This window comes from Eleutherodactylus coqui, chromosome 1, assembly GCF_035609145.1.
Source record: "Eleutherodactylus coqui strain aEleCoq1 chromosome 1, aEleCoq1.hap1, whole genome shotgun sequence".
Classification (NCBI taxonomy): domain Eukaryota; kingdom Metazoa; phylum Chordata; class Amphibia; order Anura; family Eleutherodactylidae; genus Eleutherodactylus; species Eleutherodactylus coqui.
Window position 1 is genome coordinate 214,017,413 of NC_089837.1, and position 27,174 is coordinate 214,044,586.

The window sequence follows — 27,174 nt, forward strand, 5'->3', positions numbered from 1 at the left end:
CTTTTTTTTTTTACGCTGTAGTCAATGTGAGACTGAAAAAAACGGACCATTTTCATCCACTTTTGCACCAGGTTTAATTTCGGAGCATGCACAGAGAGCAGGAGACATGCAAAAGTAGTGGGAGGCAGAAGATAAACATGCAGAGCAGCGAAAAAAAGCCGTTTAAAATTCTGAAAAACAAAAGTAAAACTGAAATGAACAGAAAACTTACTTTCCGTTTTTTCTAAAGGAGACGTTTGATGGATCCATAAAAAAAACCAGAAACAACGCTTTTGATTTATTTCTGTTTCACTTCAGTTTTGTTTTTTTTGTGAATTAGTAATATTAATACAATTACATGGAAGCTTTTTAATCCAACAGGCTGATTAGTCTATGCAATAAACAAGAATCTTGCTAGCCAGGCATACCCAATCAATTCTCACTGGTCAACATTCAGCGGAATTAAACATGCAAGGCACATTTCCTTGGGGTTTGCACTTCCAGCACTGAATGCGGGTTCATTCACTCTCCATACAAAACAATACAATGGGCTGAGCAATGGGGAGTGGTTGGATCATTGGGGGAGGGTGGGAGCTGGGCTGCATGATAATTGTGCTGCTGTGAGCATGTTCATGCTGGAAGACCTAAGACCTAAGACCTGCTGAAGAATGCACTATCTGCCCCTGTGTTCTGCCTTCTGCACCATAGGCATATTAAAATGCACCTTGTATAGAGAAAGGTGGACCAGGTAAAAAGACCAGACATACCAAGTGGCATGTGCCTCTCATCAACTCTGCAGTGTTCCCAAGTGATATAACCATAAGTGTATAGCATTGATCACTTGGAGGCACAGATACACATACAGGGCTCTTCACTATTGCATATCCTCTTGTGAATCCTTATTTTAAATACATATTTGGTTCATGGGTTCATATTTAAAAATAAGGATTGGCTTTCTTATTCCTTTCTTTTGCCTATCTTCTTATACTATTACATGCAACAAGGTATTCTAGTTACATCATGATACATGAATATGAATGATGGTTCACCTATACAATATTCCACTTATTTTCTTGAATGCCATATATTGATCTTCTAAATCTGGTACAAATGTATCAATCCAGATTTAGCATTTTATTGGGCCATTAACCCATTGCTGTTCAGGTTGTATGCATGCAGTTGTGATGGCGCTTGATGTAACTCATTGCATGTTTCGCATATACTTCATTAAAAAGTAGTGAGAAATCTGTGTTTAATGAAGGGCGCTGGAATAAAATGCATGAAGGCTAAGGGTATATTCACTAACGGCAGATTTGTTGCAGAAATTCCTGCGACTCTTCCATGCATGTGAATTATGTTTGCGCACGTTCCCCAAATAGTCCCATTTTGATGTCTTGAAGACATTTTTTTCTTTTGATTACAGACATTTCTGCAAAAATCTGCCATGTGTGAACGTAACCGAAGGCTTTGTATGCATTGTAGCAGTGGAAAGTACTGTATGTGCCTGAAGTGGACAAGCCTGAGCGTTCACTGTTATTTAGGATTCATTATTGACTCTTAAGACCAATGTGTCACAATATGGTTCCATTCTGGGTAGTAATTGTGTTGTTACAAGCAGTGTTTTTTCAAGTAACAAACACATACGACATTTAAGAAGTCTGATCAGTATAGTTGTTTTTATGTATTTTTTAATCGGGTATAGATAAGAAATCTCTAAGGGTGCTTTCACACAGGTTTGAAAAAAAAAAATTAAAAAAAACCTTTTGTGGCAGTTTTTCATGCAGTTTTTAAGCCAAAGCCAAAAATAGATTAGTAAGAACTATAAAGGAACTACTTCTCCTTTAACCCCCTTAAGTTAGTTTCACACGTTGCACTTTTTGCAGCATTTTTCCTGCTTTTTATTTTTTTAAATGCTGTGGATGTTAGTTGCAAGTCAATATGCAATTAAATATCCTATAAACAGGTTTTTTTGTCTTTTTTTCCCCCCCTCATTTTTGTTGCTTCCTTTTGATCCATACTGCAGCTTTTTCAAAAAGCAGTACGGTCTAGTTGTCTTTTTTTCCCACACTATATTCCATAGACGTGTTTATAGGAACTAAAGAGATTAAAAAGAAAAAAAAAACGCACATCAAAATATGTAGATATTAAAAAGTCACAGAATAAACTAAAAAAAGGGCATGAAAATAATGTCAAGAAAAGCCTCAAAAAGTGTGTGTGGGAAGTTCAAAGAGGTTTCTCACTTCGTCTTCTATTGAGTCCGCTCAGCTTTCCTTTTTTTTTTTTTTTTTTTTTTTTGTCCATAGGGTATTTATGACTGGTTTCTCCCAATGATGTGCTGACCGTGTACAGAGAAGGCTGTGCGCAGCCGTCTGTCAGACAGAGTGGCTTGTTGCCTTCCATGCTATTGCCACATCCTTCTAGCATTTATCTAGGGCCTTAGACATAGAGATTGTGATTTACCATTGAAGTAAAATGACCATATATCTTCCATTTATATCTTATACGTGGTTTTTTTTCCCAAACTATGTGGGTTTTTTTAAATTATTTTTTTATTTATTTATTTTTCCCCAACCAGAACGTGTGTTTGGAAATTTAAATCCTGCTCACAATAATGTAATCTTTGCTCGCTGCAAGTAAAACTGCAAGACCATGGCATGTGAACATTAGGCCTTGTTCACATTGCACTTTTTATGCAGAAATTGGGCTAGTATAGAGCTTATTTTGAGTTTTGGCAAAAGTGAACTGCATGTTCTTGTGGCGCAATTTAGTCTCTTCTATTATGATTTCCTAATATTTCTTTTTAAATTTTTACGAAAAAAATTAAGCCGTCACCCATTCCCATGTTTGTAATCTGGAATTGCACCCAAAACTAAAACGTTAGCTGCTGAAGTATTATAGGTGTCTTCTACTTCCATCATTGTTCATGGATTTAGATATTTATCATTATAATCAGATATTAGTATTTGTTTTTATCCATCGGCAACAGTTTGTAATGTAATCTGTGAACCATATTGTGGCATTGGGTATCTTTTATGTACTCCTCTTCTGTAATACTTATACTAACATCATCCATTAATACCGCCTGCATTATTGACTCAGTAATTTAGGGGTAACAGATGCATGATGTTAGAGTGCTTGGAATTAATGTTGCCTTGCTTGTTCTACTACTCTGTATCAGGGGAGAATTTCGACCGCCAAGCCAACTTCCGGCGGTCTCTTATTCATACTGACACTGTGGTAAGACGTCCGAAGAAAGTCAAAAGGAGAAAGACTATAACAGGCGTCCCAGACAACATACAAAAGGAGCTAGGTATGGCTCATCAGAACCGCATTCCACCAGCAGCCATCACGCTCATAGCTCACCACTACCAGTTTAATTACGCCTTGTGCCACCCGTTATACAATACAGTCTGATAGTCTTATAAACGATGTCGAGGTGACAGTATGGTATTGGGAAAATCTACTGTACTAACCACTAAAATACTGTACTTACAACTGTTCTTGTCCATTGTACAGAACCTGAGTGGTAATCCTAATAACTTCTGTACTTTGCTACAACTAATGGCATACTGAATGACACTGCAACTATCAAGTGGTGTGCTGCGTTAACTCTGCTCTACATACTTCTGAATGCAGCACGTACCATACACATGGCATGGCAAGCACTGGTGTCTGTGTGGGCGTTATCAACGTATTCCTAAAGTGGCGTGATTCTGTAATTATCTGTATGTGCTGAGCATGAGGTGGTTGTTGCTGTTATGTGTGCACAGACATAGTTTGTAGCAGCAGGCACTAGAGGTGCTGTAGGTAAAACTCTACAACCAAGACGACTCCATATGACCTGCTCCATATAAAGTTGTGATTTAGCTTCATTATGTAGAGTTGCCTAGTTTTGAACATTTCTTTGCATGCAGTGGTGCTGCAATTAACCACTTATGATGTAAATTTTTTTATGCTAGGTGCTTTTGGAGTTTATTGCTTATTTTACAGTATACCCCTGTACTTGTGATTTGGCTTAATATGTGTCATCAGATCATAGGTTCAGCTCCGTTTAAATCTTTTTATAATCTAAATGCAATGTTGAAAAACTTAGCATATATTTTGCATTATTTAATGTATATGGATCTTGAGTGACAATTATCTATTTTTATCGATTATTGCTGCATTCATAATTCTGTTGCTGCTTGTCGCAATTATTTTACTCTGTGCTAAAACGCATCACAGTGTAGCTGAGATCCATGTTCCTAGGGGCATTGCATTTAGAGAGATTTAGATTTTCCTAAATTACACTGCTAAAAACAAATCAGTGAGCCTTCTGATGTACAGACACTCAATCAATGATCAATAAAACTGTGTATGTGATTAGAGTTTTCCATCATTAAAGTCAAGTTCTGTATAGAGTAACTGAAGCGAAATATTTTACATAGTTCTTATATGTAAATGACATTGCCATGCATATATATGTTAATTGCATCATATGTGACGTTACACTATGAGTATCTAAAGTTATTGCTTAGGACCTCCGTCATAAATGGCCTAATTATTTATATTTTAATCCAACAGCAAGTGTCGGGCAGATAGGTTTCAGAGGACATTCAATGCACATACCAGAGAATTACAATGCACTGGAAGATTTAGAGCCATGCCGCTCTCCCATGCAGAGGCTGGGAACCAGGGACTTCAGCTGCCAGACTGAGGAAATAAAGATAGTGCCCCCCTCTGTCCGAAGAATCCGAGCCCAGAAAGGTCAAGGCATAGCAGCTCTGATGTCTAATTCATCAGGAAATATGTCTTCGCTTAGTGACCCTGCTGGATATACTCCACGCTCGAATGGTGACTTAAATTTCCGAAGCTTGCCAAGAACAGGCGCAAGGGTGTCTATACAATCTCTTGAGCAAAAGTCAGAGAGTTCGAGCCTTATGGAGAACTCCTACATTACATTGCCACGTCAGTTAAGCAAGTTACAGGTCGATGACAGCGTTGTTCACCTGAGGAGTAACCCCAGAACTGGTACACTACAGAGGCCAAAGTCCCAAGAAGTACGGGGCTCAGACAAAGAGATGTTCTCCAATCCAGCATGTATGGTGTCCCCTCATGCCGCATATTCAACGAGTATCATCCCTAATGCTATGTTGTCCTCTTCCTCAGAGGTTATTACTATTCATACCTCGCAGAGCACTGGGCATTTGGAAAGTAAAGGAATATCCCACTCCTCATCTTCCCATAAAAAAAGTTTACGCAGGGACCATGTCAACCTTAAAGATGATCATCACTCCTCTAGTGGTAACTGGAGTGAAAGCAGTTCAGCCCGCCACTCTCAGACTTCTGATACCCTCTCCCCTAGTGCCATAACAATCATTTCCCTGAGCGATCCTGCAGCGGCCCTGAACAATACAAATGGCATGAAAAACAATTCCCAAACTATGTCTTACAAAGTAAGTGATGCCTTTAATAGTCCCTCACAGGACAGTGATACCCGCAGTGATTCCAGCTACTCTGATGGCCGGCAGAGAAATGGTAGCATAACCAGCAGCATTAATAGTGCTGACCAGTGGTCATCTGAAATGAGGGAAAATGATAGTTGTGCTCCTTTAGGAAAAGCATCATCTGCAGTCTCTGGCTCACCCGTGAGTAATGTGAGCACCTGTAGTTCAGACAGAAGAGCAGATTCCAGCTCACTTTACTCTATAGACCATGATGGCTATTACACTTCAATGCACATGGATTCTGGATTAGGTCTAGGTAATCAGAACTATCACAATGACATTCAGAACTCCCGAAGCAGCGTCATTAATATTGTAGATAAGAAAGAGGCTCTAAACATGGATGATAGGTCAAACTATAGTGACAAATCTCTGTCACGTAGCATATCGCTGAAAAAGATTAAAAAGCCGCCTCCACCTCCTTCTAGAACCGATTCACTTAAACGTCCACCTAAGAAAAGTCTACAATCGAATGGGCAGGTACTCAACGAAAAGCTTATTGCTACACTTCAGCAGACATTGCAGCTAAACTTAAAGTGTAAAAGTAGTGGTTCACCATCGCAGAGCCCTTGCAGTGACTATGAGGATCCATGGGTATTGCGCTCTCGAAGTCAAAGTACAGTAAGTGCTAGCAGTAGTAGTATGTCTGCTACGGCTCCCAATATGTACTCTATTTGTCCAGTTACCCCCTCTCAAAGCGATACAAGTAGTATAAAGTCTGAGTATGCTGATCACTGGAGCTACTACATGGATGATCACCCAAAATCTATAGCTCGCTCTCCCAACAAATCGGCTAATGATTACAGTGGAAGAAATGTCAGTCAACAAATACATAGTGAACTTGTCAAGCAAAGTAATGCATCACCAGAAAAAGCTTGTAGAGTGACATCACCATCTAGTGGATATTCAAGCCAATCAAACACACCGACCAATCTGACACCTGTACCACTTTTATTAAGAAACATGTCACCAGGAAGCAAGAAGAGCAAAACGAAACCCAAAGTGCCTGAAAGAAGATCATCTCTGATCTCCTCCATCTCCATTTCTTCATCATCAACATCACTTTCTTCAAACACATCCGACTCAGTGCAGCAGCCCATTAAAAAAACAAATCTAGGCCTGCCCTCTTCACCAACCTCTCCCTTTGCACCAGATCCACCCCCTCCACCTGTGATAAATGTAGATGATAATGGTTGTTTGCTATCATCCCCACACTTTCCACCTCCACCACCAGAGGCTACCGTATTGCAGTCATCCGAGGACATCCTGTGGGTCTCTCATTCCAAAAAGAACAACTGTGCACCTATAACTTGCCCTCCACCTCCCCCATCCCTACTCCTCCTCCACTCCAAAGCTCCAATTCCCCCACCTCTGAGCATAAAAACACCGAAAAATAAAACTGAACCCTTAATAGAAGGAAACGAGGGTGGTGGGAGTTTTAATAGTCTTTACAGCAAACAAGACCTAATAAGGCCGAACACTCCTCTTATTACTGCTCAGGCGCTGCAAATGATACAGTTAAGGTCTGTTAAAAAATCATCACAACTGGAGAATGAAAAAATAACTGAACAGGTGCTACATCCCAAACGTCACAATGAGACGTCACCCTTGTTTTCACGGCCATCATTAGAGCCATCTGCTTCTCTAGATTCCAGATTAAGCGTAAGCGTCAAAGAAAATAAAAATTCCAATTTGCCAAGCGAGCAGCTACAATACTCTGATTCTCAGAGCTGTTCAGATACATTTTCAACTGGTGAAACAGCAAACCTAGAATGCAGAGAAGAAGACTATCAGGATTCAGCATACAATGGAGGCACAACTATTTTGTCCGAAAGGTCATCTCCAGAAGAGAAACCAAGTACTTCCCAAAGTACACCAAATGCATCTCCCAACAAGAAGCCTCCTCCTGTTTCAAAGAAGCCCAAATTGTTCCTTATCGTTCCACCTCCGCAGCTCGATTTGGCAGCAGAAAAAATAGCTCAAGTCAATGAAAATGTGAGAAGCATGCCAAAACCCTCCGAAAGGGATTCTGTAAGCGAACGTTGCAAGGAGGTAAATGGTCGTATAGCTGATGAGAACAATTCAGAGGAGACTGCTGCCTTGGAAGCTAGTTTGTTCCCTAGCGAAGTTGAGGAAGATAATACATTGATTTTCAGACAGTCCCCTGTTTTGGAAACTGCAGAACACCAGAAACAAGACCTCTGGGCCATTATGTCTGATGAGGTCCATATTTCAGCTAGCAAGACAGAGAGTGACAACTGTAATGAAAAGACTCAACAGGAGGAAGAGAATGGTAAGAGAAGTCCTCTAGTCTCTTAGATAAACTTTGACTTTTACATGTCTACCTTCCTGATATTTCTGACAACTTTTGTGTGTATGCGTTTATGGTCAACATACACTAGTTTATTTCTTTAATCTTTTCCCCCTTCCATATGTATCCAAATACTAGTAACACTTTTCTGCTTTTTCTGTAGCTGATGTTTTTGAGGCAGAAGCTGCGAGTTTACCACGTCCTCATGATTGCATAGATGGTAATGGAGATTTATTAACTCCAACAAGACCTAGGACCACTGAGGACCTATTTGCAGCCATCCATAGGTAGGTTTTCTTTTCCATACTTGATCTATGCTCACCTTATGACTATTTCCAGTCAACAGTTTCATTTGCCATTTTGAGATATGTCAAGCAACATGTATTTTGCAAGGGCAGGTAGACAAAGAGGTTCAACTTTCAGTTTTGTCCTTTCCTTATTTTTTATTTATTGTATCTTTTTTTCTTTTGTGTATCTGTGCCACCTTGTTTCTGTGTTAAGGAATGTCTATGAACTTGTGCTAGTCTTTACTATATATCCATGTTTTTGCTTTTAACAAGATGTTAATTTTAGAAACCAAAAGACTGACGTATGAACTAAAGTAGGAGGCCTTGTGAGTAGGAATGGTTTAATAAATGAACTTTTGTCCCTACTGTAGGGGTGTCTATATGATTTGATCGCTATGTAGCAGTAATGGATCAGAGGAATATCCAGAGGATATAAAATATATATCAGCAGTTAAGATATTTTTGGTCTTTAGTTGCCAGGGACAGTCATTTATGTGGTTAGTCACTGCTATCTGGTCTAATCTGTTCCAGCTATTCCTTAATTTCTAATCACATTTACTATCATTTTTCACTCATTGGATAATGTTTTGTACACAGTGTGAAAAGGATGTAAAATATATTCATTCTACATCTCTCTTTTTCTCTTATCTACTAATATTCCCCTCCTTCAATTGCCCCCCTGTCAGTATCCCCTCTACACTCTGCTGGTTGTATAACGCAGTTGGGAACAGAGCCTCAACGCCAGTGCCTCATGGCAAGCATGGCAGAACCTGGCAAGTAGAACGGTACACAGGACCCATGTAGCTCTGTGTACGACCAATGTTGGATTACTGTATGTCTAACTCATTCCAACATCATTGAAAACCCCTTATGTTACCACATTGTGGACTTGTATCCCCCAGCTAGCTGTGCATTTGGAGAACATTACCTCTCATTAATCATCATGTTTTGACTGTTAGAAGACTTAATATGTCAACTGCAGATCTCTTAAATCAAAGAACGGGATTGATAATTTGACCTGCCTGTTATGTGGTCAAATAAATATATCTGTATGTTTAATGTGCAGTTCCATTTAGTTTCTGGGAAAGCACTGCTTGGTACCTTGTGTCTATGTATACATGTATTAGCTGTATGTATTAAATCTATAAGTAATTGTACTGTTATTTACAAGGCGTATGGTTGTGAACAGTTCTTATGGCTAATTCGGGATTAATTGAACAACTCTTGTCTGATCACCCTACTTTGAGCCTCCGAACTGTGTGGAGAACAGGGCAGAGATTGCAGACACTAGGATGCCATATGAAGGCTGATGCAGAAACAGAGAAGGGGTCTGGCTTGGGTATTAAAATGAGACAGTCAGGTCCCTGTGTTGATGTCGCTGACAAAAAGGGGGCAGGAAGAATCCATACCCCAAGGCCTGGTGTCAGAACTAGACCGGAAGTAGAGGTATTAACACCGCTGAACACAGACTGAATCGGATAAGGTTGTTGCCTCCCAAACAACTTCCATCTTAGGGAGTATAATAAAATAATTTAACATCTACTATGTCAAACAGTAGTTCTTTAAATGCTAATTACGGATAAAAACCCTGTTCTGCAACCTGTAGCTCTCTAGCTGTTGCAAAACCACAACTCCTTGCGTACTCTGACTCGAACGCACTTTTTTTGTATCTACTAACCTGAGACATGGGAGGTGGCATATATGGGGTCAGGGCAACTGGACCTCCACCATTCACTATAATGAAGAGGCTGTGACACTAGTTTGAGTGCTGTGCCCATTCTGCTCTCTGACAGGCCACTTAGTATGAATACTTGGATTGAACACTAGAACAATCTTCTTACATGTTTCTGTAGTATCCCAAAATGTATAAAAATGTTCACTCTTAAAGACCATTTTCTTTTATTAACCTAAATAGGTCCACAATTCTATATAAGCACTTTTTTTTATACAAGGCTCCAAATCCCCTGTATAATTCTAGCATCAGATTATACAGTTTAGGCTACCTGCAGTCACCACTAGGGAGCGTTATTGCATGCCTTTTATTAATTCAGATCAATAGGGGATTTGGAGCTTTGTATAAAAAAAACAAATATCCACGTTTTTTAAAGATTTATTAAGAAAGGAATCGGCACAGAGTATTGGACCTAAAAATGAAATTTTTTTAAAAAGTTGACAGTCACTTTAACCCATTCTTGACACATGGCATATACGCAAGGGGGAACATAAGTAGGATTGTATGGAGTGGTATCTGGAGTGGATTATAGGCTGTATTATAGTGCTGACACCTGTCTGCAGAAGCCTGGATTGGGTAGAACTCTGATCCCAGGCGTTTTACATCTTAGATGCTTAGATGTCAAAGCTGCCCTCCCACAACACAGGGTGCTGACACGATGTTATGACAGGCAGAGGCCTAGTTAAGGGCTGTGAGCCTGCCATCATAGTACATCTATTACACAGGTAGCCATAGGATAACCACACAGGCGCAATACAATACTGTTGCAGTGTATTGTACATGCGATCAAGTGATTTCATGGTTAAATCCCCTTGTAGGACTTAATTTAAAGTAACAAATAAAATATACGTACGTGTAACTAAATATATAACTAAAAATAAACACAGATATTAAAAAAGCCTAAATAATTTACATTTTGTGTTCTTTATCCTGCATGGCATAGGCTGCGCAAAAAAAGCCAGAATTGCTGTTTTTGTTCACATCCTCTACCCAGAAAAATGGAACAAAAATTGATTAAAAAGCTGTATGTACCCCAGAATGGTGACAGTAAAAATGACAGCTCTCCCCACAAAAAACAAGCCTTCACGCAGCGACATCAACTTAAAAATAAAGAAGTTACCTTGCTGAAAATGTGACAACACAAAGCATTTTTTTCTTGCTCATGTAGTAAAACATAACAAAAACTATATAAATTTGGTATTCCCATAATCCTATTGATTTACAGAATAAAATTAGTGTCATTTTTACTACACGGTGAATGCCATAAAAAAGCAATGCCAAAAACAATGACAGAATTGCATTTTTCCCACCTCACTGCACTTAAAAAAAAAATTGTTTTGCAGCACATTTTATGGTATGTTAAATGGTGCCATTAAAAAATACAGCTTGTCCCACAAAAAGCAAGTCCTTATAGGCTAAAAAAAAAAAAGTTATAACTCTTGATAGATGGGGATGGAAAAACAATGACCGAATGAAAAATGACAGTGACAGGAAGGGGTTAATGTTAATTGCCTCACTCTTGGCTCGGAAAGGCTTCAGTGATTCTTCAGTTGACTTAGTCTTCTGCTACCATCTAGTGGTAAAATTCGATATACAGTGTATTGTAAATACTTTTTCTAGCTCCTGCTTCTAGGATTTGTTGATGCTTAATTGGATGAGGTGACCTAAATGTAATAGAAATTTTTTTGCTTCATGTCCGAAACTCGCCTGGTTTATACATGCAGTAATTTAAATTCCAGATACTTGTGGAGCTGCACATTCAACGTATAATTTTGAACTGGATCCATTTTGGGGAAAAAACAATTGTAACTAGAGATGAGCGAGCATACTCGCTAAGGGCAATTACTCGATCGAGCATTGTTCTTAGTGAGTACCTGCCCACTCGGAAGAAAAGGTTCGGCTGCTGGCGGCGGGCGGGGGAGAACGGGGAGGAACGGAGGGGAGATCTCTCTCTCCCTCTTTCCCCTCCTCACTACCACAACTCACCTCTCCCCTGCGATGGCGGCCGAACCTTTTCTTCCAAGCGTGGAGATACTCGCTAAGAACAATGCTCGATCGAGCAATTGTCCTTAGCGAGTATGCTCGCTCAGCTCTAATTGTAATCCCTTCCCCGTATAACTATGCAAGTAGTCATATATGCTGTATTCATTATATCTTTTTTCTTTAATAATAGATCCAAAAGAAAGGTTCTTGGCCGCAAGGATTCTGACGATGATCGCTGCAGAAATCATTCTCCTTCACCACCAGTCACTCCAACGGGAAATGTCCCGAATGTAAGCTCCTTCAAGCAGCCAGGAGCAATCCAAAGAAGCATCCGAAAGTCTAGTACCAGCAGTGACAACTTCAAAGCTCTGTTACTGAAGAAAGGAAGCCGGTCGGAGAGTGGTTCACGAATGTCCGCTGCAGAAATGCTAAAGCATACGGACCCAAGGTTTCAAAGGTCAAGGTCTGACTCCTCTCTGGAGCTGCCTGATAGTCCAACATTGGCATCCCCAAATAAGACCAGAAGAGCCCAGGAGGAATGGGCTAAGAGCGAAGGACTTATGCCAAGAAGTATGTCCGTTTCTGGAACCAGGTACAGCCGCTCTAGAACACCACCCTCGGCAGCGAGCAGCAAGTACAATGTCAGGAGCCGCCTCCAGAGCAGTCCCATGACAGTAATTTGTGAAGGAGAAGGAGAAACTGCTGATCTTTTTGAAAACAGCTTTACCAAGGCACCATTGAGATGCACAATGAGCGTAGACAGGTTTCAAAGGACGGCCTTTGAACTGAATAACTCCTTAGGTGCGGACAATTCCAATACTGAAGTGCACATAGACTTGATGAGCAGATTTCTGGCAGTTAGTCCCATTAAAGATAACGGTTCTGTAGAAGAAAATAGCTAAAAGACATTGAGGGATGTGGCTTAAGGAAAGTTATTAAACCAATCCAATGGAGGCAATGAGAAAACTATGACCACAAAAGAGATGTTGCTCATTGCCATGCACTTGATATCTGTACAGTAAATGCTTTAGCACTGCAGTCCTATGAGGTAGTATTTATCAGGGTTTACTTAGTATATAGCACCTACAAGACAGTGTTGGAACCAAAGGTGTGAATGAGGAAAGATCCCTGTGCCTACATTGGAGATGGACTTTTCGAGTTTTTGAGAAAGGAAAAAAAAAGGCCAGACACATGGTAGTAAGTTAGACTGTCTAACAATAGGTGTATCAAGCTTAGTGACATCTACTAAACAGGGTATTATGGGTCATTGTTCGCTGCTGGCATGACTTGCTCTGGAGTCCCACCAGAGCTTTTTACATTAAGTGCAATTGGTGGGCTGGTAGAGGGCTTGTCATACTGACCCATTCGATTTGCTGAATTGTGATTCCTCTGGTACTGTTTAAGTTTTCTTTCTCTTTACTATTAATTTTGTAGTTGAGTCACATGTCTTATATATTTTCAGCTGCTGTGCAGCGGTACAAGCCCAAGTTTCTCCTATGTAGAACTTCATGCAACACTGAAAGGCACTGAAGTTTCCACTAAATGCCCATCATTTTAAAAAAACATCTTAAGAAATAGATGTGAGTCTTAGAAAAGACTGTTGTGTGTACAGAAAACATAGCCTGAGGTTTGCAGTGAAACACACAAGTAAAGGTATATATATACATATTACCGTCAAGGGGTATCATTCCTCTAACTGTAAACGCCTGCGCCACTGTGACGCGGTGCAGCCGCAGTTCAGGTTTCTTTGGCAACACTATATTACTTCTCAGACTGAGAACTTGCACTACAGAGCTATTTGCGTAGACTTTATATTTTACACTTGACATAAAATGTAACAAGTGAACACCACTGGTCTTTCTTATCTAAAATATCTAAAACTGCTAAATTTTTGGTTACCAAAGAATAATTTTTACTTCATTTTTAGTTTTAAAATGCGATTATGCCTGTACAATTTCTTAACAGTTTTTACTTGGTAAAAAAAAAAAAAGTTTTACAATTTGGACAAACTGCATTTGTTTTTTACTGTTTTATAGCATCATTTTGATGTATTGTGTAGTTTTTATATTATTTGTATATATTAGAACTTCTAAAACTTCACTTTTTAACCCACTTTTAAAATTTGTACATTTTTGAACATTTTAGATAAAGAAAATGTGTAGTAAACCCTTATGCTGATGGAGGAGGTTACATGATCTTGTGAGTGTCACAACCTCCTGCAGCAAACAAATGAGTTAATTTATTTTAGTACGTCTGTGAAATGTGGCTGTGACTCCCATCCTTGGTAATACTGTAAGCATTCAGGGGCCTTCAACTTATTAAGACAATGCTGTGACTATGCTTCAAATAAAGCATGGCTGAAAGGACATTGAGTTTTGTCTTTGTCTATTTTAGTGTCTATAATGAATACATCTGGATGACTCCTGCATGTTCTGCTACTGTCAGTTTTATCAAGGTAATTGTACAAAGGACCAGGAGACATTCTATTCCAGTTGAGAAAAGGCAGTTTACATATAAAGATAGGAAAGGGTTCTTTACAGTTAGAGTAGTAAAGCTTCATGTATGGAATACCCAAGCATGTAAAGGAATAATGTAGAGGAGGACATTACTGCTTCAAAGGGGCCCGCAGGTAAGAGAGCCTATTGTACCCTGAAAAACAATGTGTTCCCTGCTGTCTATTAGCTCATATGCTCAAAGTTCATTTGACAATTACTGGCTTATCAAGAAAACTGCGAGGAATTTTCTGGAGAACAATGAAGAAGGTGTTCTATGTCCAGCTGCTTTCTGCCATGAAATGAGCTGGAAAAGACAGAGGACTCTCCTTGGTTTGTGTTCCTGGGTAAGCTACTAAGCTATAACATGAGTGTTTCAGTTAGGTAACATACAAATACTTTGACCTAATAGATTACTGGTGAGGATTCAGCGGTCATGGTACACGTTGGCACCAGGGAACTAGGATGTAAATGCAGGTGACGGTGTGTAGGTGTCAAAGGCAGTACACGTAATGGGTACCATCAGACCAAATGTCCTTCAGCCAAGCGCCTGGAACTGGTTTTGACAGACACAGGGGCCTGTAATGATGGTGCCACCTGTCTCTAGATGGTGGACAACAAAACGGAGTTGCTCTAGCTTGTCAGACAATCAAACAATCCTCTCTACTGGTGGTCTGTCTGTGGATGGCATCCTAAGCTTGGTTGCCTTGCGTGCATGCCCTCACATATCCACTGGTTCCAACACCTCATAACAGTCTGCTCAGTGGCCTCCAGCCTTTTGTATTCCAATAATGTGCCCCCTCTCAAGACTCTTGATAACTGGGCAAAAGTTCTTTGATTGCATCATAGAGGCATGTCTAGGGGGTCAGCAAGCTCTATACAAGTGGAAAAAGTGGTCCACTACACACAAGTAGCCCCCGAGAGCCTTTTATAGGCCCAAGGTAGAACCACTTTTAGGTTCCACCTTTGTTTAAATTAGGGACTGTGGGAGGGCAATCACAGAGATATAGTGGAAGACAGTATAAACAGTAACCGGGTACTATATAATGGAAATGAGGGTGGAGCGGTGGGAGGGATTAGTACAGTTAGAACCGGCAGAATAGTTAATAGGGATACATTTAAAATGTAAAAAAAATCCCAAAACCTTCTAATCTGTATGGTGACTAATGTTAGAAGTTTGAACAATAAGGTCAAGGAACTGGAAGTAGTACTATCTAAGGAAAACTATTACAAAGTGGGAATAACGGTGACCTGGTTGAATGAAAGTTGTGACTATGCAGGGTTATGGTCTGTTCAGAAGGGATCATAAAAATTGGAAAAGGGGGAAGGGTTTGTCTTTATGTAAAATACCGTTTAAAACCCACACTATGGGAGTATTTATGTGAAATGAACATGTAGAGTCTCTATAGGCAAAATTACATTGGAATTTTGGAAAAAAAACAATCTTAAAATCCTCATAAGGGTTTTTTATAGGCCACCAGTTCTATTACTGAGGCAAATCACAATAAGGTAATTTTAATAAGAGGCTTTATCTGGATATAAACTAGGAAGCTGAAATTTGTCAATCTCATAAATGTAACAAGTTTCTGTCAATAGCTAAAGATAATTACTTTATTACTTTACCCAACTAGAGAGATGGCCCTTTTGGACTAAATATTAACCAACCGACCTGATGGAATAACGAGTGCAGGTTGGGGGGCACCTGGGGAATAGTCACCATGATATGTATAATTTCCACTTGTTTTTCAAAAGGGAGTTTTGGGCTTAAAGATGCCCTTAACTTTATTGACTGGGACAATGTCCTCAAAATAAGAGTACAGGCAATAAATGGGAAACGGTTAAAAACCTCTCAAACACTTACTGTGAGCGATTCATACCTTGCAGGTATAAAAAAAAATTAGTAATAAGAGAAAACTGTGTCTCAATAAGGATGTAAAGGAGGCAATAAACAGCAAAAAATAAGTGTTTAAACTACTAAAACAAGAAGGCAGCGAAGAAGCACTAAAAACTTATAAGTAAAAAAATAAATGATGTGAAAAACAGATAAAAGCAACAAAGGTAGAGACAGAGAGACTTATTTCCAAGGAGAGTAAAACTAACCCTAAACTGTTCTTCAACTATATAAATAGTAAAAAGATGAATACTAAAAGTGTTGCTAATAAATAATGTAGGAAAAATTGTAGAATATAAAATGTCATAGAATCATAGAACGGTAGAATTGGAAGGGGCCTCCTGGGTCATTGGGTCCAACCCCCTGCTCAGTGCAGGATTCAGTAAATCATCCCAGACAGATGTCTGTCCAGCCTTTGTTTGAAGACTTCCATTGAAGGAGAACTCAGTACCTCCTGTGGTAACCTGTTCCACTCAATGATCACCTTCACTGTCAAAGTTTTTTCTAATATCTAATCTGTGTCCCCTCCCTTTCAGTTCCATCCCATTGCTTCTAGTCTTTCCTTGTGCAAATGAGAATAGGGCTGATCCCCCTGCACTGTGACACCCCTTCAGATATTTGTAGATAGCTATTAACCCCTTAGCGACAGCCCCATTGCCTTTTTACGTCCTAGCTAAGTGGGCTTTAATCCTAGAGGACGTAAAAACATGCATCCTCTTTGGATTAAAGTCCTCTTGGCTGAGGACGTGACAGCTCCATGCTGTTGGTGCCAGTGGGGCGCCCACCTCCCCCCCTTCCCAGGAATGCGATCGTCACCGATCACAATAAAGTGAAAACAAAGGTAAAAGTTAAAGATTCAGCTGCCCTGATGGATCGGATCCATCAGGGCAGCTGAAATTACCCACCCGCCTTGTCCATGGTCCTCCGGCACCCGTTGCCACTTTTCTGAGCATGCGCGCCAGACGAATGACGTCATACGCAGAAGACCGGGAGCCCCAGTAAATTTAAAATCTCCTGGCTCCCGGCTCCTGAAGGTAGCCGGGAACCAGGAGATGTCACCGGGGACTGCGGTGACCAATCCCCGGGCCCGTGATCGCCACTATCTAATGAATAGCGGCGATCACCAAAAAGTTGAAATAAAGTTAGTTTCACCTCCCCTCATGGATCCGATCCATGAGGGGAGGTAAAAATACTCACCCCAGGTCCTACGCAATGTCCCGGTCTTCCGGAACCTGAAGTCCCCTCCTGCGCATGTGCGCCCGACGTCAATCATCGGGCGCGTGCACAGAGAGGCTCAGGCCCCGGGAAATTTAAAATCCCTCTGCTCCTGGCTACCATGCATAGCCAGGAGCAGAGAGATGTCACCGGGGACATAATCACTGTTATCCAATGGATAACCGTGATCATTTCAAGTTTAAAAAAAAAAGTGTAAAAAAAGTAGAAAAAAAAAGTTTAAAAAGCTGACGTACCTAAGGCCCCCGGATTTATCCACGGGCCTTACCACAGCTTTTGCGCACGCGCCTGTCACTAAAACGGCAGATGCATGCGCAAAAGCGGTGGATTGCCAGGGCAATCTTCCTGCTCTTGGTTACAAAACTTAGCCGAGAGCCTGGAGCTTTCTTGGGTGGCTGCGTTGAGCGGTTCCTAGTTAGGTGTTCACTGTTATCCAATAGATAATGGCGATCACATAAAAGTAAAAAAAAGTTGAAGTTTCATCTCCCCTCACCGATACAATCGGTGAGTGGAGATGAAACTTTTTAGCGGAGGCCTCCGTATTTGAACCCTGGCGTGTTCCTCCTCCGTGGACCTTCCTGAAATTCTCTGTATGCGACCCCTGGCAAAATGCCAGACACATGTGCAGGAGGTGGGAGCCCAGGAAACTTAAAATCTCCTTGCACCTGGTGACCAACAGTTACCGAGAGCCTGGAACAATGAGCATTCCCCAGTCACATGATAAAAAAAAAAATGATCTACCTTAGGCCGGTCTCCCATGACTGGATAGGAAATACGCAAATCAGTCACATTGGATTACACAATTCCGCTCACAATAGCGGGTTGGAATTACGTAATCCACTCACAGAAAACAAAACGCAGCATGTTCTATTTGACCGCGGATATCTGCAACATAGAGCCCGTTGTGCTCCGTGGTCGTGGATATACCCGCAGCCCATACACAACTACATTGTGTACCGCCTGCTGGTACCTGTGTCATCACTAAGCAACGGCGCGGGAAATACGAACAAAGAAAAGGTGTACTGCGCTTGACTGCCTGCGTGAATAGGCAATTATGCGTCTGTATGCAGCGCCATGGCAGGGCTCACAGCTGGGATCGGCTGCGGGCCTCTGCAAGCGAATTCCACATATGACCATGTGAACCCGGCGTTATTCAAATTGCTACTTGTAATCCGTAATTTACAAGAAGCCCCGGAAATGCTCACTCTGCCGCGGTTCCAAGAGCAGCTTGTTGTGCGCCTTCTGTGTGAGATCGACGCACCTCAGCAAGCTTACGAAGACTCACTGAACGCCACTTTTTACACCCCATCCCTGCCATTGAGGTCAAGAAAACCCCCCCAAAAAGGATGAGGGGGGGGGGTATACCAGATTTTATTGTACTCCTCCAAACCAGACCCCCGTAATTACCTCTGTCTTCGGAAAAAAAACACACAGTTTACATTATTACATTTATCTAAGATTTGGGGAATAACAAAAAGGGCGGGGAGTGTTGGGGGGGGGGGATTATTTTTAGGGAGTCAATTTTTTCCCCTCACAAGTGAGCAATGGGGCCTGGGATTTATTCTGTTGTGCCTGTAATCCAACAGGTGTTCCCTCCATTATAGGCCTAGCCATGTGTCCTGTAAGTAGATTATGGCCACAATGGGTATGTTTCTGAATACGGAACAAACGGGGGTATCCCTTTTGGGGTGTGCATCTTCATTCCTATGTGTGCTGTACAAAAAAACAGTTTTTAAATTGACACAATTGCCAAAAAAATGAAAATCGTAATTTTTTCCTTCTGCTTTGCTTAGATTCATTCAAATACTGTGGGGTCAAAATATGCATGACACCCCTAGATGAATTCGTTAAGGGGTCTAGTTTTTAAAGTGGGGTCATTTGTGGGGGTTCTTTATCGTCTTGGCCTCTCAATGGCTCTACAATTGGGCAATAGGGCCTGGAATTAATTCAGTTGTACCCTGAAATCCAACGGGTGTTCCTTCCACTATAGGCCTAATCATGTGTCCTGTAAGTAGATTAGGGCCACAATGGGTATGTTTCTGAATACGGCACAAACAAGGGTATATATTTTGTGGTGAAAGTCTTCATTCATATGTGGGTTGTACAAAAATCCTGTTTTTAAATTGACAATTAAATTGACAAAAATGAAAATCATAATTTTTTTCCTACGGCTTTACTTAGATTTGTTCAAAAATTGTAGCGTAAAAATTGTCAGTAGACCCCTAAATGAATTTGTTAAGGGGTCTAGTTTTTAAAATGGGATCATTTGTCGGGGTTCTCTATGGTTTTGGCCGCTCGAGGGCTCTATAAGTGGGCAATGGGGCCTAAATCACCTTCATGCAAAATTTCTGTTCTGAAAGTCACCGACTACTCCTTTTATTTTGGGCCCCTTTGTGCACCTAGACATAATATTAGGGCCACAATGGATATGTCTCTTAACACGGGAGAAACAGGGGTATCCATTTTGGTGGTGCAAGTCTTCATTCAAGTGTGTGTTGTACAAAAAAAGCTGTTTTTAAAATGACAAAATTGCCAAAAAAACGAAACTCATAATTTTTTCCTTCTTCTTTGCTTAAATTAATTTAAAAACTGTGGGGTCAAAATGGTCAGAAAACCCCTAGATAAATTCGTCAAGGGGTCTAGTTTTCAAAATGGTGTAATTTGTGGGGGTTTTCTATGGTTTTGGCTGCTCAAGAGCTCTACAAGTGTGCTATGCGGCCTAAAAGGCTTTCAAGCAAAATTTCTGTTCTGAAAGACACTGACTTCTCCTTTCATTTTGGGCCCCCGTTGTGCATAGAGACATAATATTAGGGCCACAATGGGTATATTTCTGAACACAGGACAAACAGGGGTATCCATTTTGGGTTGTCAATTCTCATTTTCATGTGCACTATAGGAAAAAACTATGTCTTTAAAATGACATATTTGCAAAAATATGAAATTGTATTTTTTCTCCTCTAAATTGCATTAATTCCTGAAAAAAAACTGTGGGATAAAAATACTCCTGACCCCCTCAGTGAATACATTAAGGGGTGTAGTTTTTAAAATGGGGTCATTTGTGGGGGTATCTATCATTCTGACACCTATGAGCCTTTGGGATCTTGGTTTGGTGTAGGAAAACAAAGTCTTCCTCAAAATGCTGAAAAGAAATGTTAAATTTGTAAGTTTCCTAAATGGTTAAAAAAAACGAAAGTTTTTCAAAAGTGTATTCAGAATAAAGTAAACAGATGGAAATATCTTAGCAAAGATTTGTACAGTATGTTTGCACATATTTGAGATATTACAGTTGAAAATGTGAAAAAAATGACAATTTTTTCAAAATGTTCCCAATATTGGCACTTTTAATAAATATACACAAGTTCTAAAGGTCTATTTTTACCACCTAAATGAAGTACAATATGTGGCGAAAAAACAATGTCAGAATCACTGGGATATGCAAAGCCTTTACGGAGTTATGATATGTTACGTGACACATGTCAGATTTCCAAAATTTTGCTCCGTCACTAAGGCGCAAACAGGCGTAGTCACTAAGGGGTTAAGTGTCCTCTCAGCCTTCTTTTTTGAAAGCTAAACATTCCCAGATCCTTTAACCGTTCCTCATAGGACATCATTTGCAGACTGCTCACCATCTTGGTAACTCTTCTCTGAACTTGCTCTAGTTTGTCTATGTCTTTTTTAAAGTGAGGTGCCCAGAACTGGACACAGTATTCCAGATGAGGTCTGACTAAGACACGTGTCAAACACAACACCCGCAAGCAGAATCCGGCCCGCCACCTTGTTCAATGTGCCCGCGAGCATGGCCGGCATCGCATGTCGGCGGCCGCTCACCACAGCAGTGAATACCAGCTGGGGGGCTGCGGCTCCCCTGCCGGTATTCAGTCAGCGACGCCGATCCCAGGCACACACTGTGACATCAGTGTGCACCTGGAATCCCCCTCCCTTGTTTCCACGAGAGCAGTAGAGAGGAGGCATCCAGACATGCACACTGACATCACAGTGTACGCCTGCAAACAGCGCCAGTGACAGCAAGCAGATGAGCAGTGGCACTTCCATAAGGAGGAGGTAGGTATATGGATTTCTGGGGCCGCTATTACTACTGGGGCTGATATAGGGGGTACTATTAGTAATAGTGTCCCCTATATCGACTCCAGTAGTAATAGCTTTACTGTTGATGCCTCTGTGGGGGTCACTATTACTGCGGAGATCTCTGTGCAGGTCACCATTACTGCGGAGGTCTCTGTAGGGGGTCACCATTACTGCGGAGTTCTCTGTGGCGGTCACCTTTACTGCGGAGGTCTCTGTGGGGGTCACTATTTTCTGCGGAGGCCGCAGTGGGGGTCACTATTACTGCTGAGGCCGCAGTGGGGGTCACTATTACTACTGAGGCCACTGTGGGGGGTCACTATTACTGCTGAGGCCACTGTGGGGGTCACTATTATTTCTGATGCCTCTGTGGGGGTTACTATTACTGCTGATGCCTCTGTGGGGGTAACTATTACTGCTGTGGCCACTGTGGGGGTCACTGAGCTGTCAGTTCTCTGCGGTGAGCCTATCTGACAGATAGGCTCACCACGACATGCCACGATTTAAATCCTGAGAGCGGAGAATCGCTATAAGCAACACTATGAAAAGAATTCAGTGCGTTACTCGCGTTCGGATTATCGCCACGGGTAACGCACTGAACAATTGCCCATGGACAGCCAGCCTTACAATTACAGTCGGCCCTTTTGAAGAAAACCATCAGGCTGATGTGGCCCTCCGTGAAAATTAGTTTGACACCCCTCGACTAAGAGTAGAGGGGGAGGCATATATTTATATTCCACAACACTCCTGCTCGATTCACAACCTGATTGGTTGTTTGGGTTGGCTGATTCACGATTCCAGCAACCTGATTGGTTGTTTGGGCTGGCTGATTCACAGTGATTGGTTGTTTGTGTTAAATCGAACAGAAGTGTTGTGGAATATAAATATATGGGGGGGGGGGGGGGAGAATTACCCCATGTGATCTAGACTCTATGCTTCTCTTAATACATCCCAGAATTGTGTTTGCCTTTTTGGCTGCTGCATCACATTGTTGACTCATGTTCAGTCTATGATCTATTAGTATACCCAAGTCTTTTTCACATGTACTGTTGCTTAGCCCAATTCCTCCCATTCTGTATGTGCTTTCTTAATTTTTCTTGCCCAGATGTAGGACTTTGCATTTCTCTTTGTTAAATACCATTCTGTTAACGCCCATTTACACGGAGCGATGATCGCTCAGAAATTGCTAAAAACCGATCATTTGAGCCATAATCGTTGCGTCTAAACTCCGAGTGCTCCGCGGGTAGTGCTGATAGCATTGGTTCAGCTATTCAACCCACTGGAGAACAAAGGAGCTGAATGCAGATAAGAGCCCTCCAGCTATTAACTGCATTCAGCTAAAGGCTTCATTTGCCCACTAATAAGCTATTAAGTAGCAGAGTCGCTACTTAATAGTTTATGCAGAATCATCACTCAAAGCTGTCATTCAAACTGTTGTTTGAGCGATCATCGCTCCGTGTAAATGGGCCTTTAGTCGCTGCCCACTGTGCAAGCTTTTCTAGATTTTTTTGAATATGCTCTATCTCTTCCCTAGTGTTAGCTATCCCTCCTAGCTTTGTGTCATCAGCAAATTTGATCAGTTTCCCATCAATTTCCTCCTCCAGATTATTTATAAAAATGTTGAACAACACTGGGCCCAGGACAGAGCCTTGTGGTACCCCACTTGATACATTCTTCCACTTGGATGTGCAGCCATTTATGACCACTCTTTGAGTACGATCACTCAGCCAGTTGTGATTCCAAGGAATTACCTCAAGAAAAATTGCTGTATAACTCCATATTAGCATGGGTTTATGAGAGTTTTTCACCTGTCCAACCATCTGATCAGCTTTTATGAGGAGGTAAGTTCTAGACTGGACTTGGAAGAGTCATTAGATCTTGTATATCTGGATTTCTCCAAAGCGTTTGACACTGTGCCACATAAAAGGAGGACAGAATGTGGTTGCAAATGAGGTTTAACACTGATAAATGTTATGCACATGGGCAGAGAAAATACAAAGCACTATTACACATCAAAAGGCAAAACACTGGGTAAAACTGACCTGAAAAAGGACTTGGGGGATTTTAGTTAATTGTAAACTTATTTTGAGCAACCAATGTCAGGCAGCTGCTGCCAAGGCAAATAGAATCATGGGGTGCTTCAAAAGAAGTCTAGGGGCACATGAGGAGAACATTGTTCTTCCTTCTTACAAGTCCCTGGTCAGACCTCACATGGAATATTGTGTGCAGTTTGAGGCACGGATACTCAAGGACATATCAGAGCTTGAGTGGTGTCAAAGGCAAGCGACAAAGTTAATAAACGGAATAGGCAAACTACAATACTCAGTGGTTATAAAAATTGGGGATATTCAGTTTATAAAAAAGACGGCCGATGGGCGACCTAATAACTATTTATAAATATATCAGGACAATACAGAAATCTCTCCAACAATCTATTTATATCCAGGACTGTGACTGTAACAAAGTGTCATCCTCTATGTCTAGAGGAAAGAAGGTCTCTACACCAACATTGAAGGGGGTTCTTTACTGTAAAAGCTGTGAGACTGTTGAACTCTCTGCCTGAGGATGTGGTGATGGCGAATTACATGAACACATTTAAGAGGGGCCATGATGGCTTTCTTGAATGTTACAATATTACATGTTATAGTCACTAATTACTTCAGAAGGGTTGTTGTTTCGCGATTATCCTGATTGCCAAAGTTGAAAAGTTGGCTTCTAACTCATTGGGGTTTTTTGCCTTCCTCTGGATCAACATTGGGGGGATAATGGGCCGAGCTGGATGGACATATGTCTTTTTTTCAGCCTAACATACTATGTTACTATGTAAAATATTAAAATGACGAGCATCTGTTCAAACTGTGTATTTCTCTCATGTGGTCATTGTAAGTCATTTCTATTCTATATATTGTTCACTGTGTAACAACTGATTGGCTTTCTTAAAGACTCCCACCTAGTAGTGTGTTGAACCTCCTTTGTAGACATGCGCGAGCATACTCGGCCACGCCCCTTTTTCGCCCGAGCGCCGCAATATTCGAGTACTTCCATACTCGGGCGAAAAGATTCGGGGGGCGCCGTGGGTGAGTGGGGGGTTGCAGCGGGGAGTGGGGGGGGAGAGGGAGAGAGAGAGGGCTCCCCCCTGTTCCCCGTTGCTAGGAAGTACTCAAAAATCGCGATGCTTGATCGAGTAATTACTCGAAACGAGTAGGTTCGCTCATCTCTACTCCTTTGGCATTCACAACTTCAGCAATTTATTGTGACGCAGATTTGTTATGGATGAGACTACCGTTCAGACATGATAAAAACAACATTCCACCATCTTTCGTTGTGTTCTGTTTCTACAGCGCACAAACTGCAACAAAAATGACTTGAAAACTTTATTCTATGGGTCAGTACGATTACTACGATACCCTATTTTTATATATATATACTAGCTGATATACCCAGCTTCACCCGAGTTAATTTGGTACTGGTGTTTATCTGGTGTTCACACGGAAAATCTTACGAAGTCGTGGTTACTTTAGAGATACTGAAGAAAAACATATGTTCACCATTTTGCATAGTTCTCTGCGTTACCCAAGAAACACCACGTGGAGTAAACCATGCGACGTTTCCTTCATATAAAATGACATCAGGAAGTGAGAGAATTAGATTACGTACATAAAATTTGGACACTAATTCTTTTGCGCTTAGAATTGAATAATCGAGTTGGGACCCATTAACTTTTCATATTTATGACACAATCAATGCTTGTGCCAAATTTCATGTTTTTATGACATTGGGAAGTGAGAGATTTTGATTATCTACGTAAAATTTGGACGCTAATTCTTTTGCTCATAGAATTGAATAATGGTGTTGGGACCCATTAGCTTTTCCTGTTTATGACAATCAATGCTCGTGCCAAATTTCCCGTTTCTATGACACCGGAAAATGAAAAAATTACATTCCACACGTAAAATTTTGATGACAATTCTTTTGCGCTAGAATTGAATAATCGAGTTGGGACCCATTAGCGTTTCCTATTTATGACATAATCAATGCTCGTGCCAAATTTCACATTTCTATGACACCGGAAAGTGAAAAAATTACATTCCGTACGTAAAATTTGGACGCTAATTCTTTTGCGCATAGAATTGAATAATGGAGTTGGGACCCATTAGCTTTTCCTATTTATGACATAATCAATGCTCGTGCCAAATTTCCTGTTTGTATGACACCGGAAAGTGAAAAAATTACATCCCACACGTAAAATTTCTACGCCAATTCTTTTGCGCTAGAATTGAATAATCGAGTTGGGACCCATTAGCTTTTCCTATTTATGACATAATCAATGCTTGTGCCAAATTTCCCGTTTCTATGACACCGGAAAGTGAAAAAATTACATTCCGTACGTAAAATTTGGACGCTAATTCTTTTGCGCATAGAATTGAATAATGGAGTTGGGACCCATTAGCTTTTCTTATTTATGACATAATCAATGCTCGTGCCAAATTTCCTGTTTTTATGACACCGGAAAGGGAAGAAATTACATTCCGTACGTAAAATTTGGACGCTAATTCTTTTGCGCATAGAATTGAATAATTGAGTTGGGACCCATTAGCTTTTCCTATTTAGGACATAATCAATGCTCGTGCCAAATTTCACGTTTCTATGACACCGGAAAGTGAGAAAATTAGATTCTGTACGTAAAATTTGGATGCTTATTCTTTTGCGCATAGAATTGAATAATCGAGTTGGGACCCATTAGCTTTTCCTATTTATGTCATAATCAATGCCCGTGCCAAATTTTAAGTTTCTATGACATTGGGAAGTGACAGATTTAGATTATGTACGTAAAATTTTGACGCCAATTCTTTTGCGCTAGAATTGAATAATCGAGTTGGGACCCAATTACTTTTCCTATTTTGGAGATAATCTATGCTCGTGCCAAAATTCATGTTTCTACGATATCGGGAAGTTGGAGAACTTTTGGCGAGTCAGTCAGTCAGTCAGGGCTTTCAGCTTTATATATATATAGATATATTTTTTTATTTTTTTAATTTTTTTTGCTGTACTAGTATTTTTTTTTAAATATTTAATTTTTTAAAATTATTTTAAGTCTCCATTTTCTGCGCACAATAACTTTTTTATTTTTCCGTCGACATAAATGTGCAAGGGCTCATTTTATGCGGTACGTCTTGTCATTTCCGTTGGTACCATTTTTGAATATATACAACTTTTTGATCGCTTTTTATTACATTTTTTATTGGAGACAGGGTGACCAAAAAAAGCGCAATTAAACTTTTAATTGATTTCATTGCGATTGGTGAGATAGCGGCGATCGCATGATCGGGGGGCTCCCCGTGGCCCACCACGACAGCTCTATGTTGACATAACATGCGCATTCCTTAATCCCAATAATTTGAAACATTTTTTTTTAAATTGTAATAAACTGAAAACATTAATTGGATGAACATTATGCCATGTCTGAAAATATGAAATTCCAGCTAAAAGTTTCATAATATAGCTGTTTGACCAACCCTGATGAAAATGAGAACAGAAAAAGGATGGAGATACATTCACATCATGAGTAAAAATATCAATACACTTACACTTACAATTAGAAATACTGACCACAAAGTACCACCTCCACTACCACAGGAAATAACACAACATTTTTAGTCATCCCAGAAAACACCATATATATTAGTAAATAAATGCAAT

At 40.6% G+C, this 27,174-nt stretch overlaps 1 protein-coding gene across 6 annotated transcripts in view; it reads left to right on the top strand.

Moving 5' to 3' along the window:
* NHSL1 (NHS like 1) overlaps positions 1-14,143 on the top strand; it is a 186,281-nt gene extending 172,138 nt beyond the window's left edge. For 4 of the 6 annotated variants that reach the window (XM_066605505.1, XM_066605506.1, XM_066605510.1 and 1 more), the window contains exons 5-8: positions 3,158-3,289; positions 4,543-7,755; positions 7,937-8,060; positions 11,966-14,143. In XM_066605505.1, coding sequence (XP_066461602.1) covers positions 3,158-3,289; positions 4,543-7,755; positions 7,937-8,060; positions 11,966-12,677 — 4,181 coding nt within the window. In that variant the 3' untranslated portion in view covers positions 12,678-14,143. The remainder of the gene's footprint in view (positions 1-3,157; positions 3,290-4,542; positions 7,756-7,936; positions 8,061-11,965) is intronic. The other 2 variants (XM_066605507.1, XM_066605508.1) reach the window with 1 other exon arrangement.
* The last annotated feature ends 13,031 nt before the right edge of the window (positions 14,144-27,174 follow it).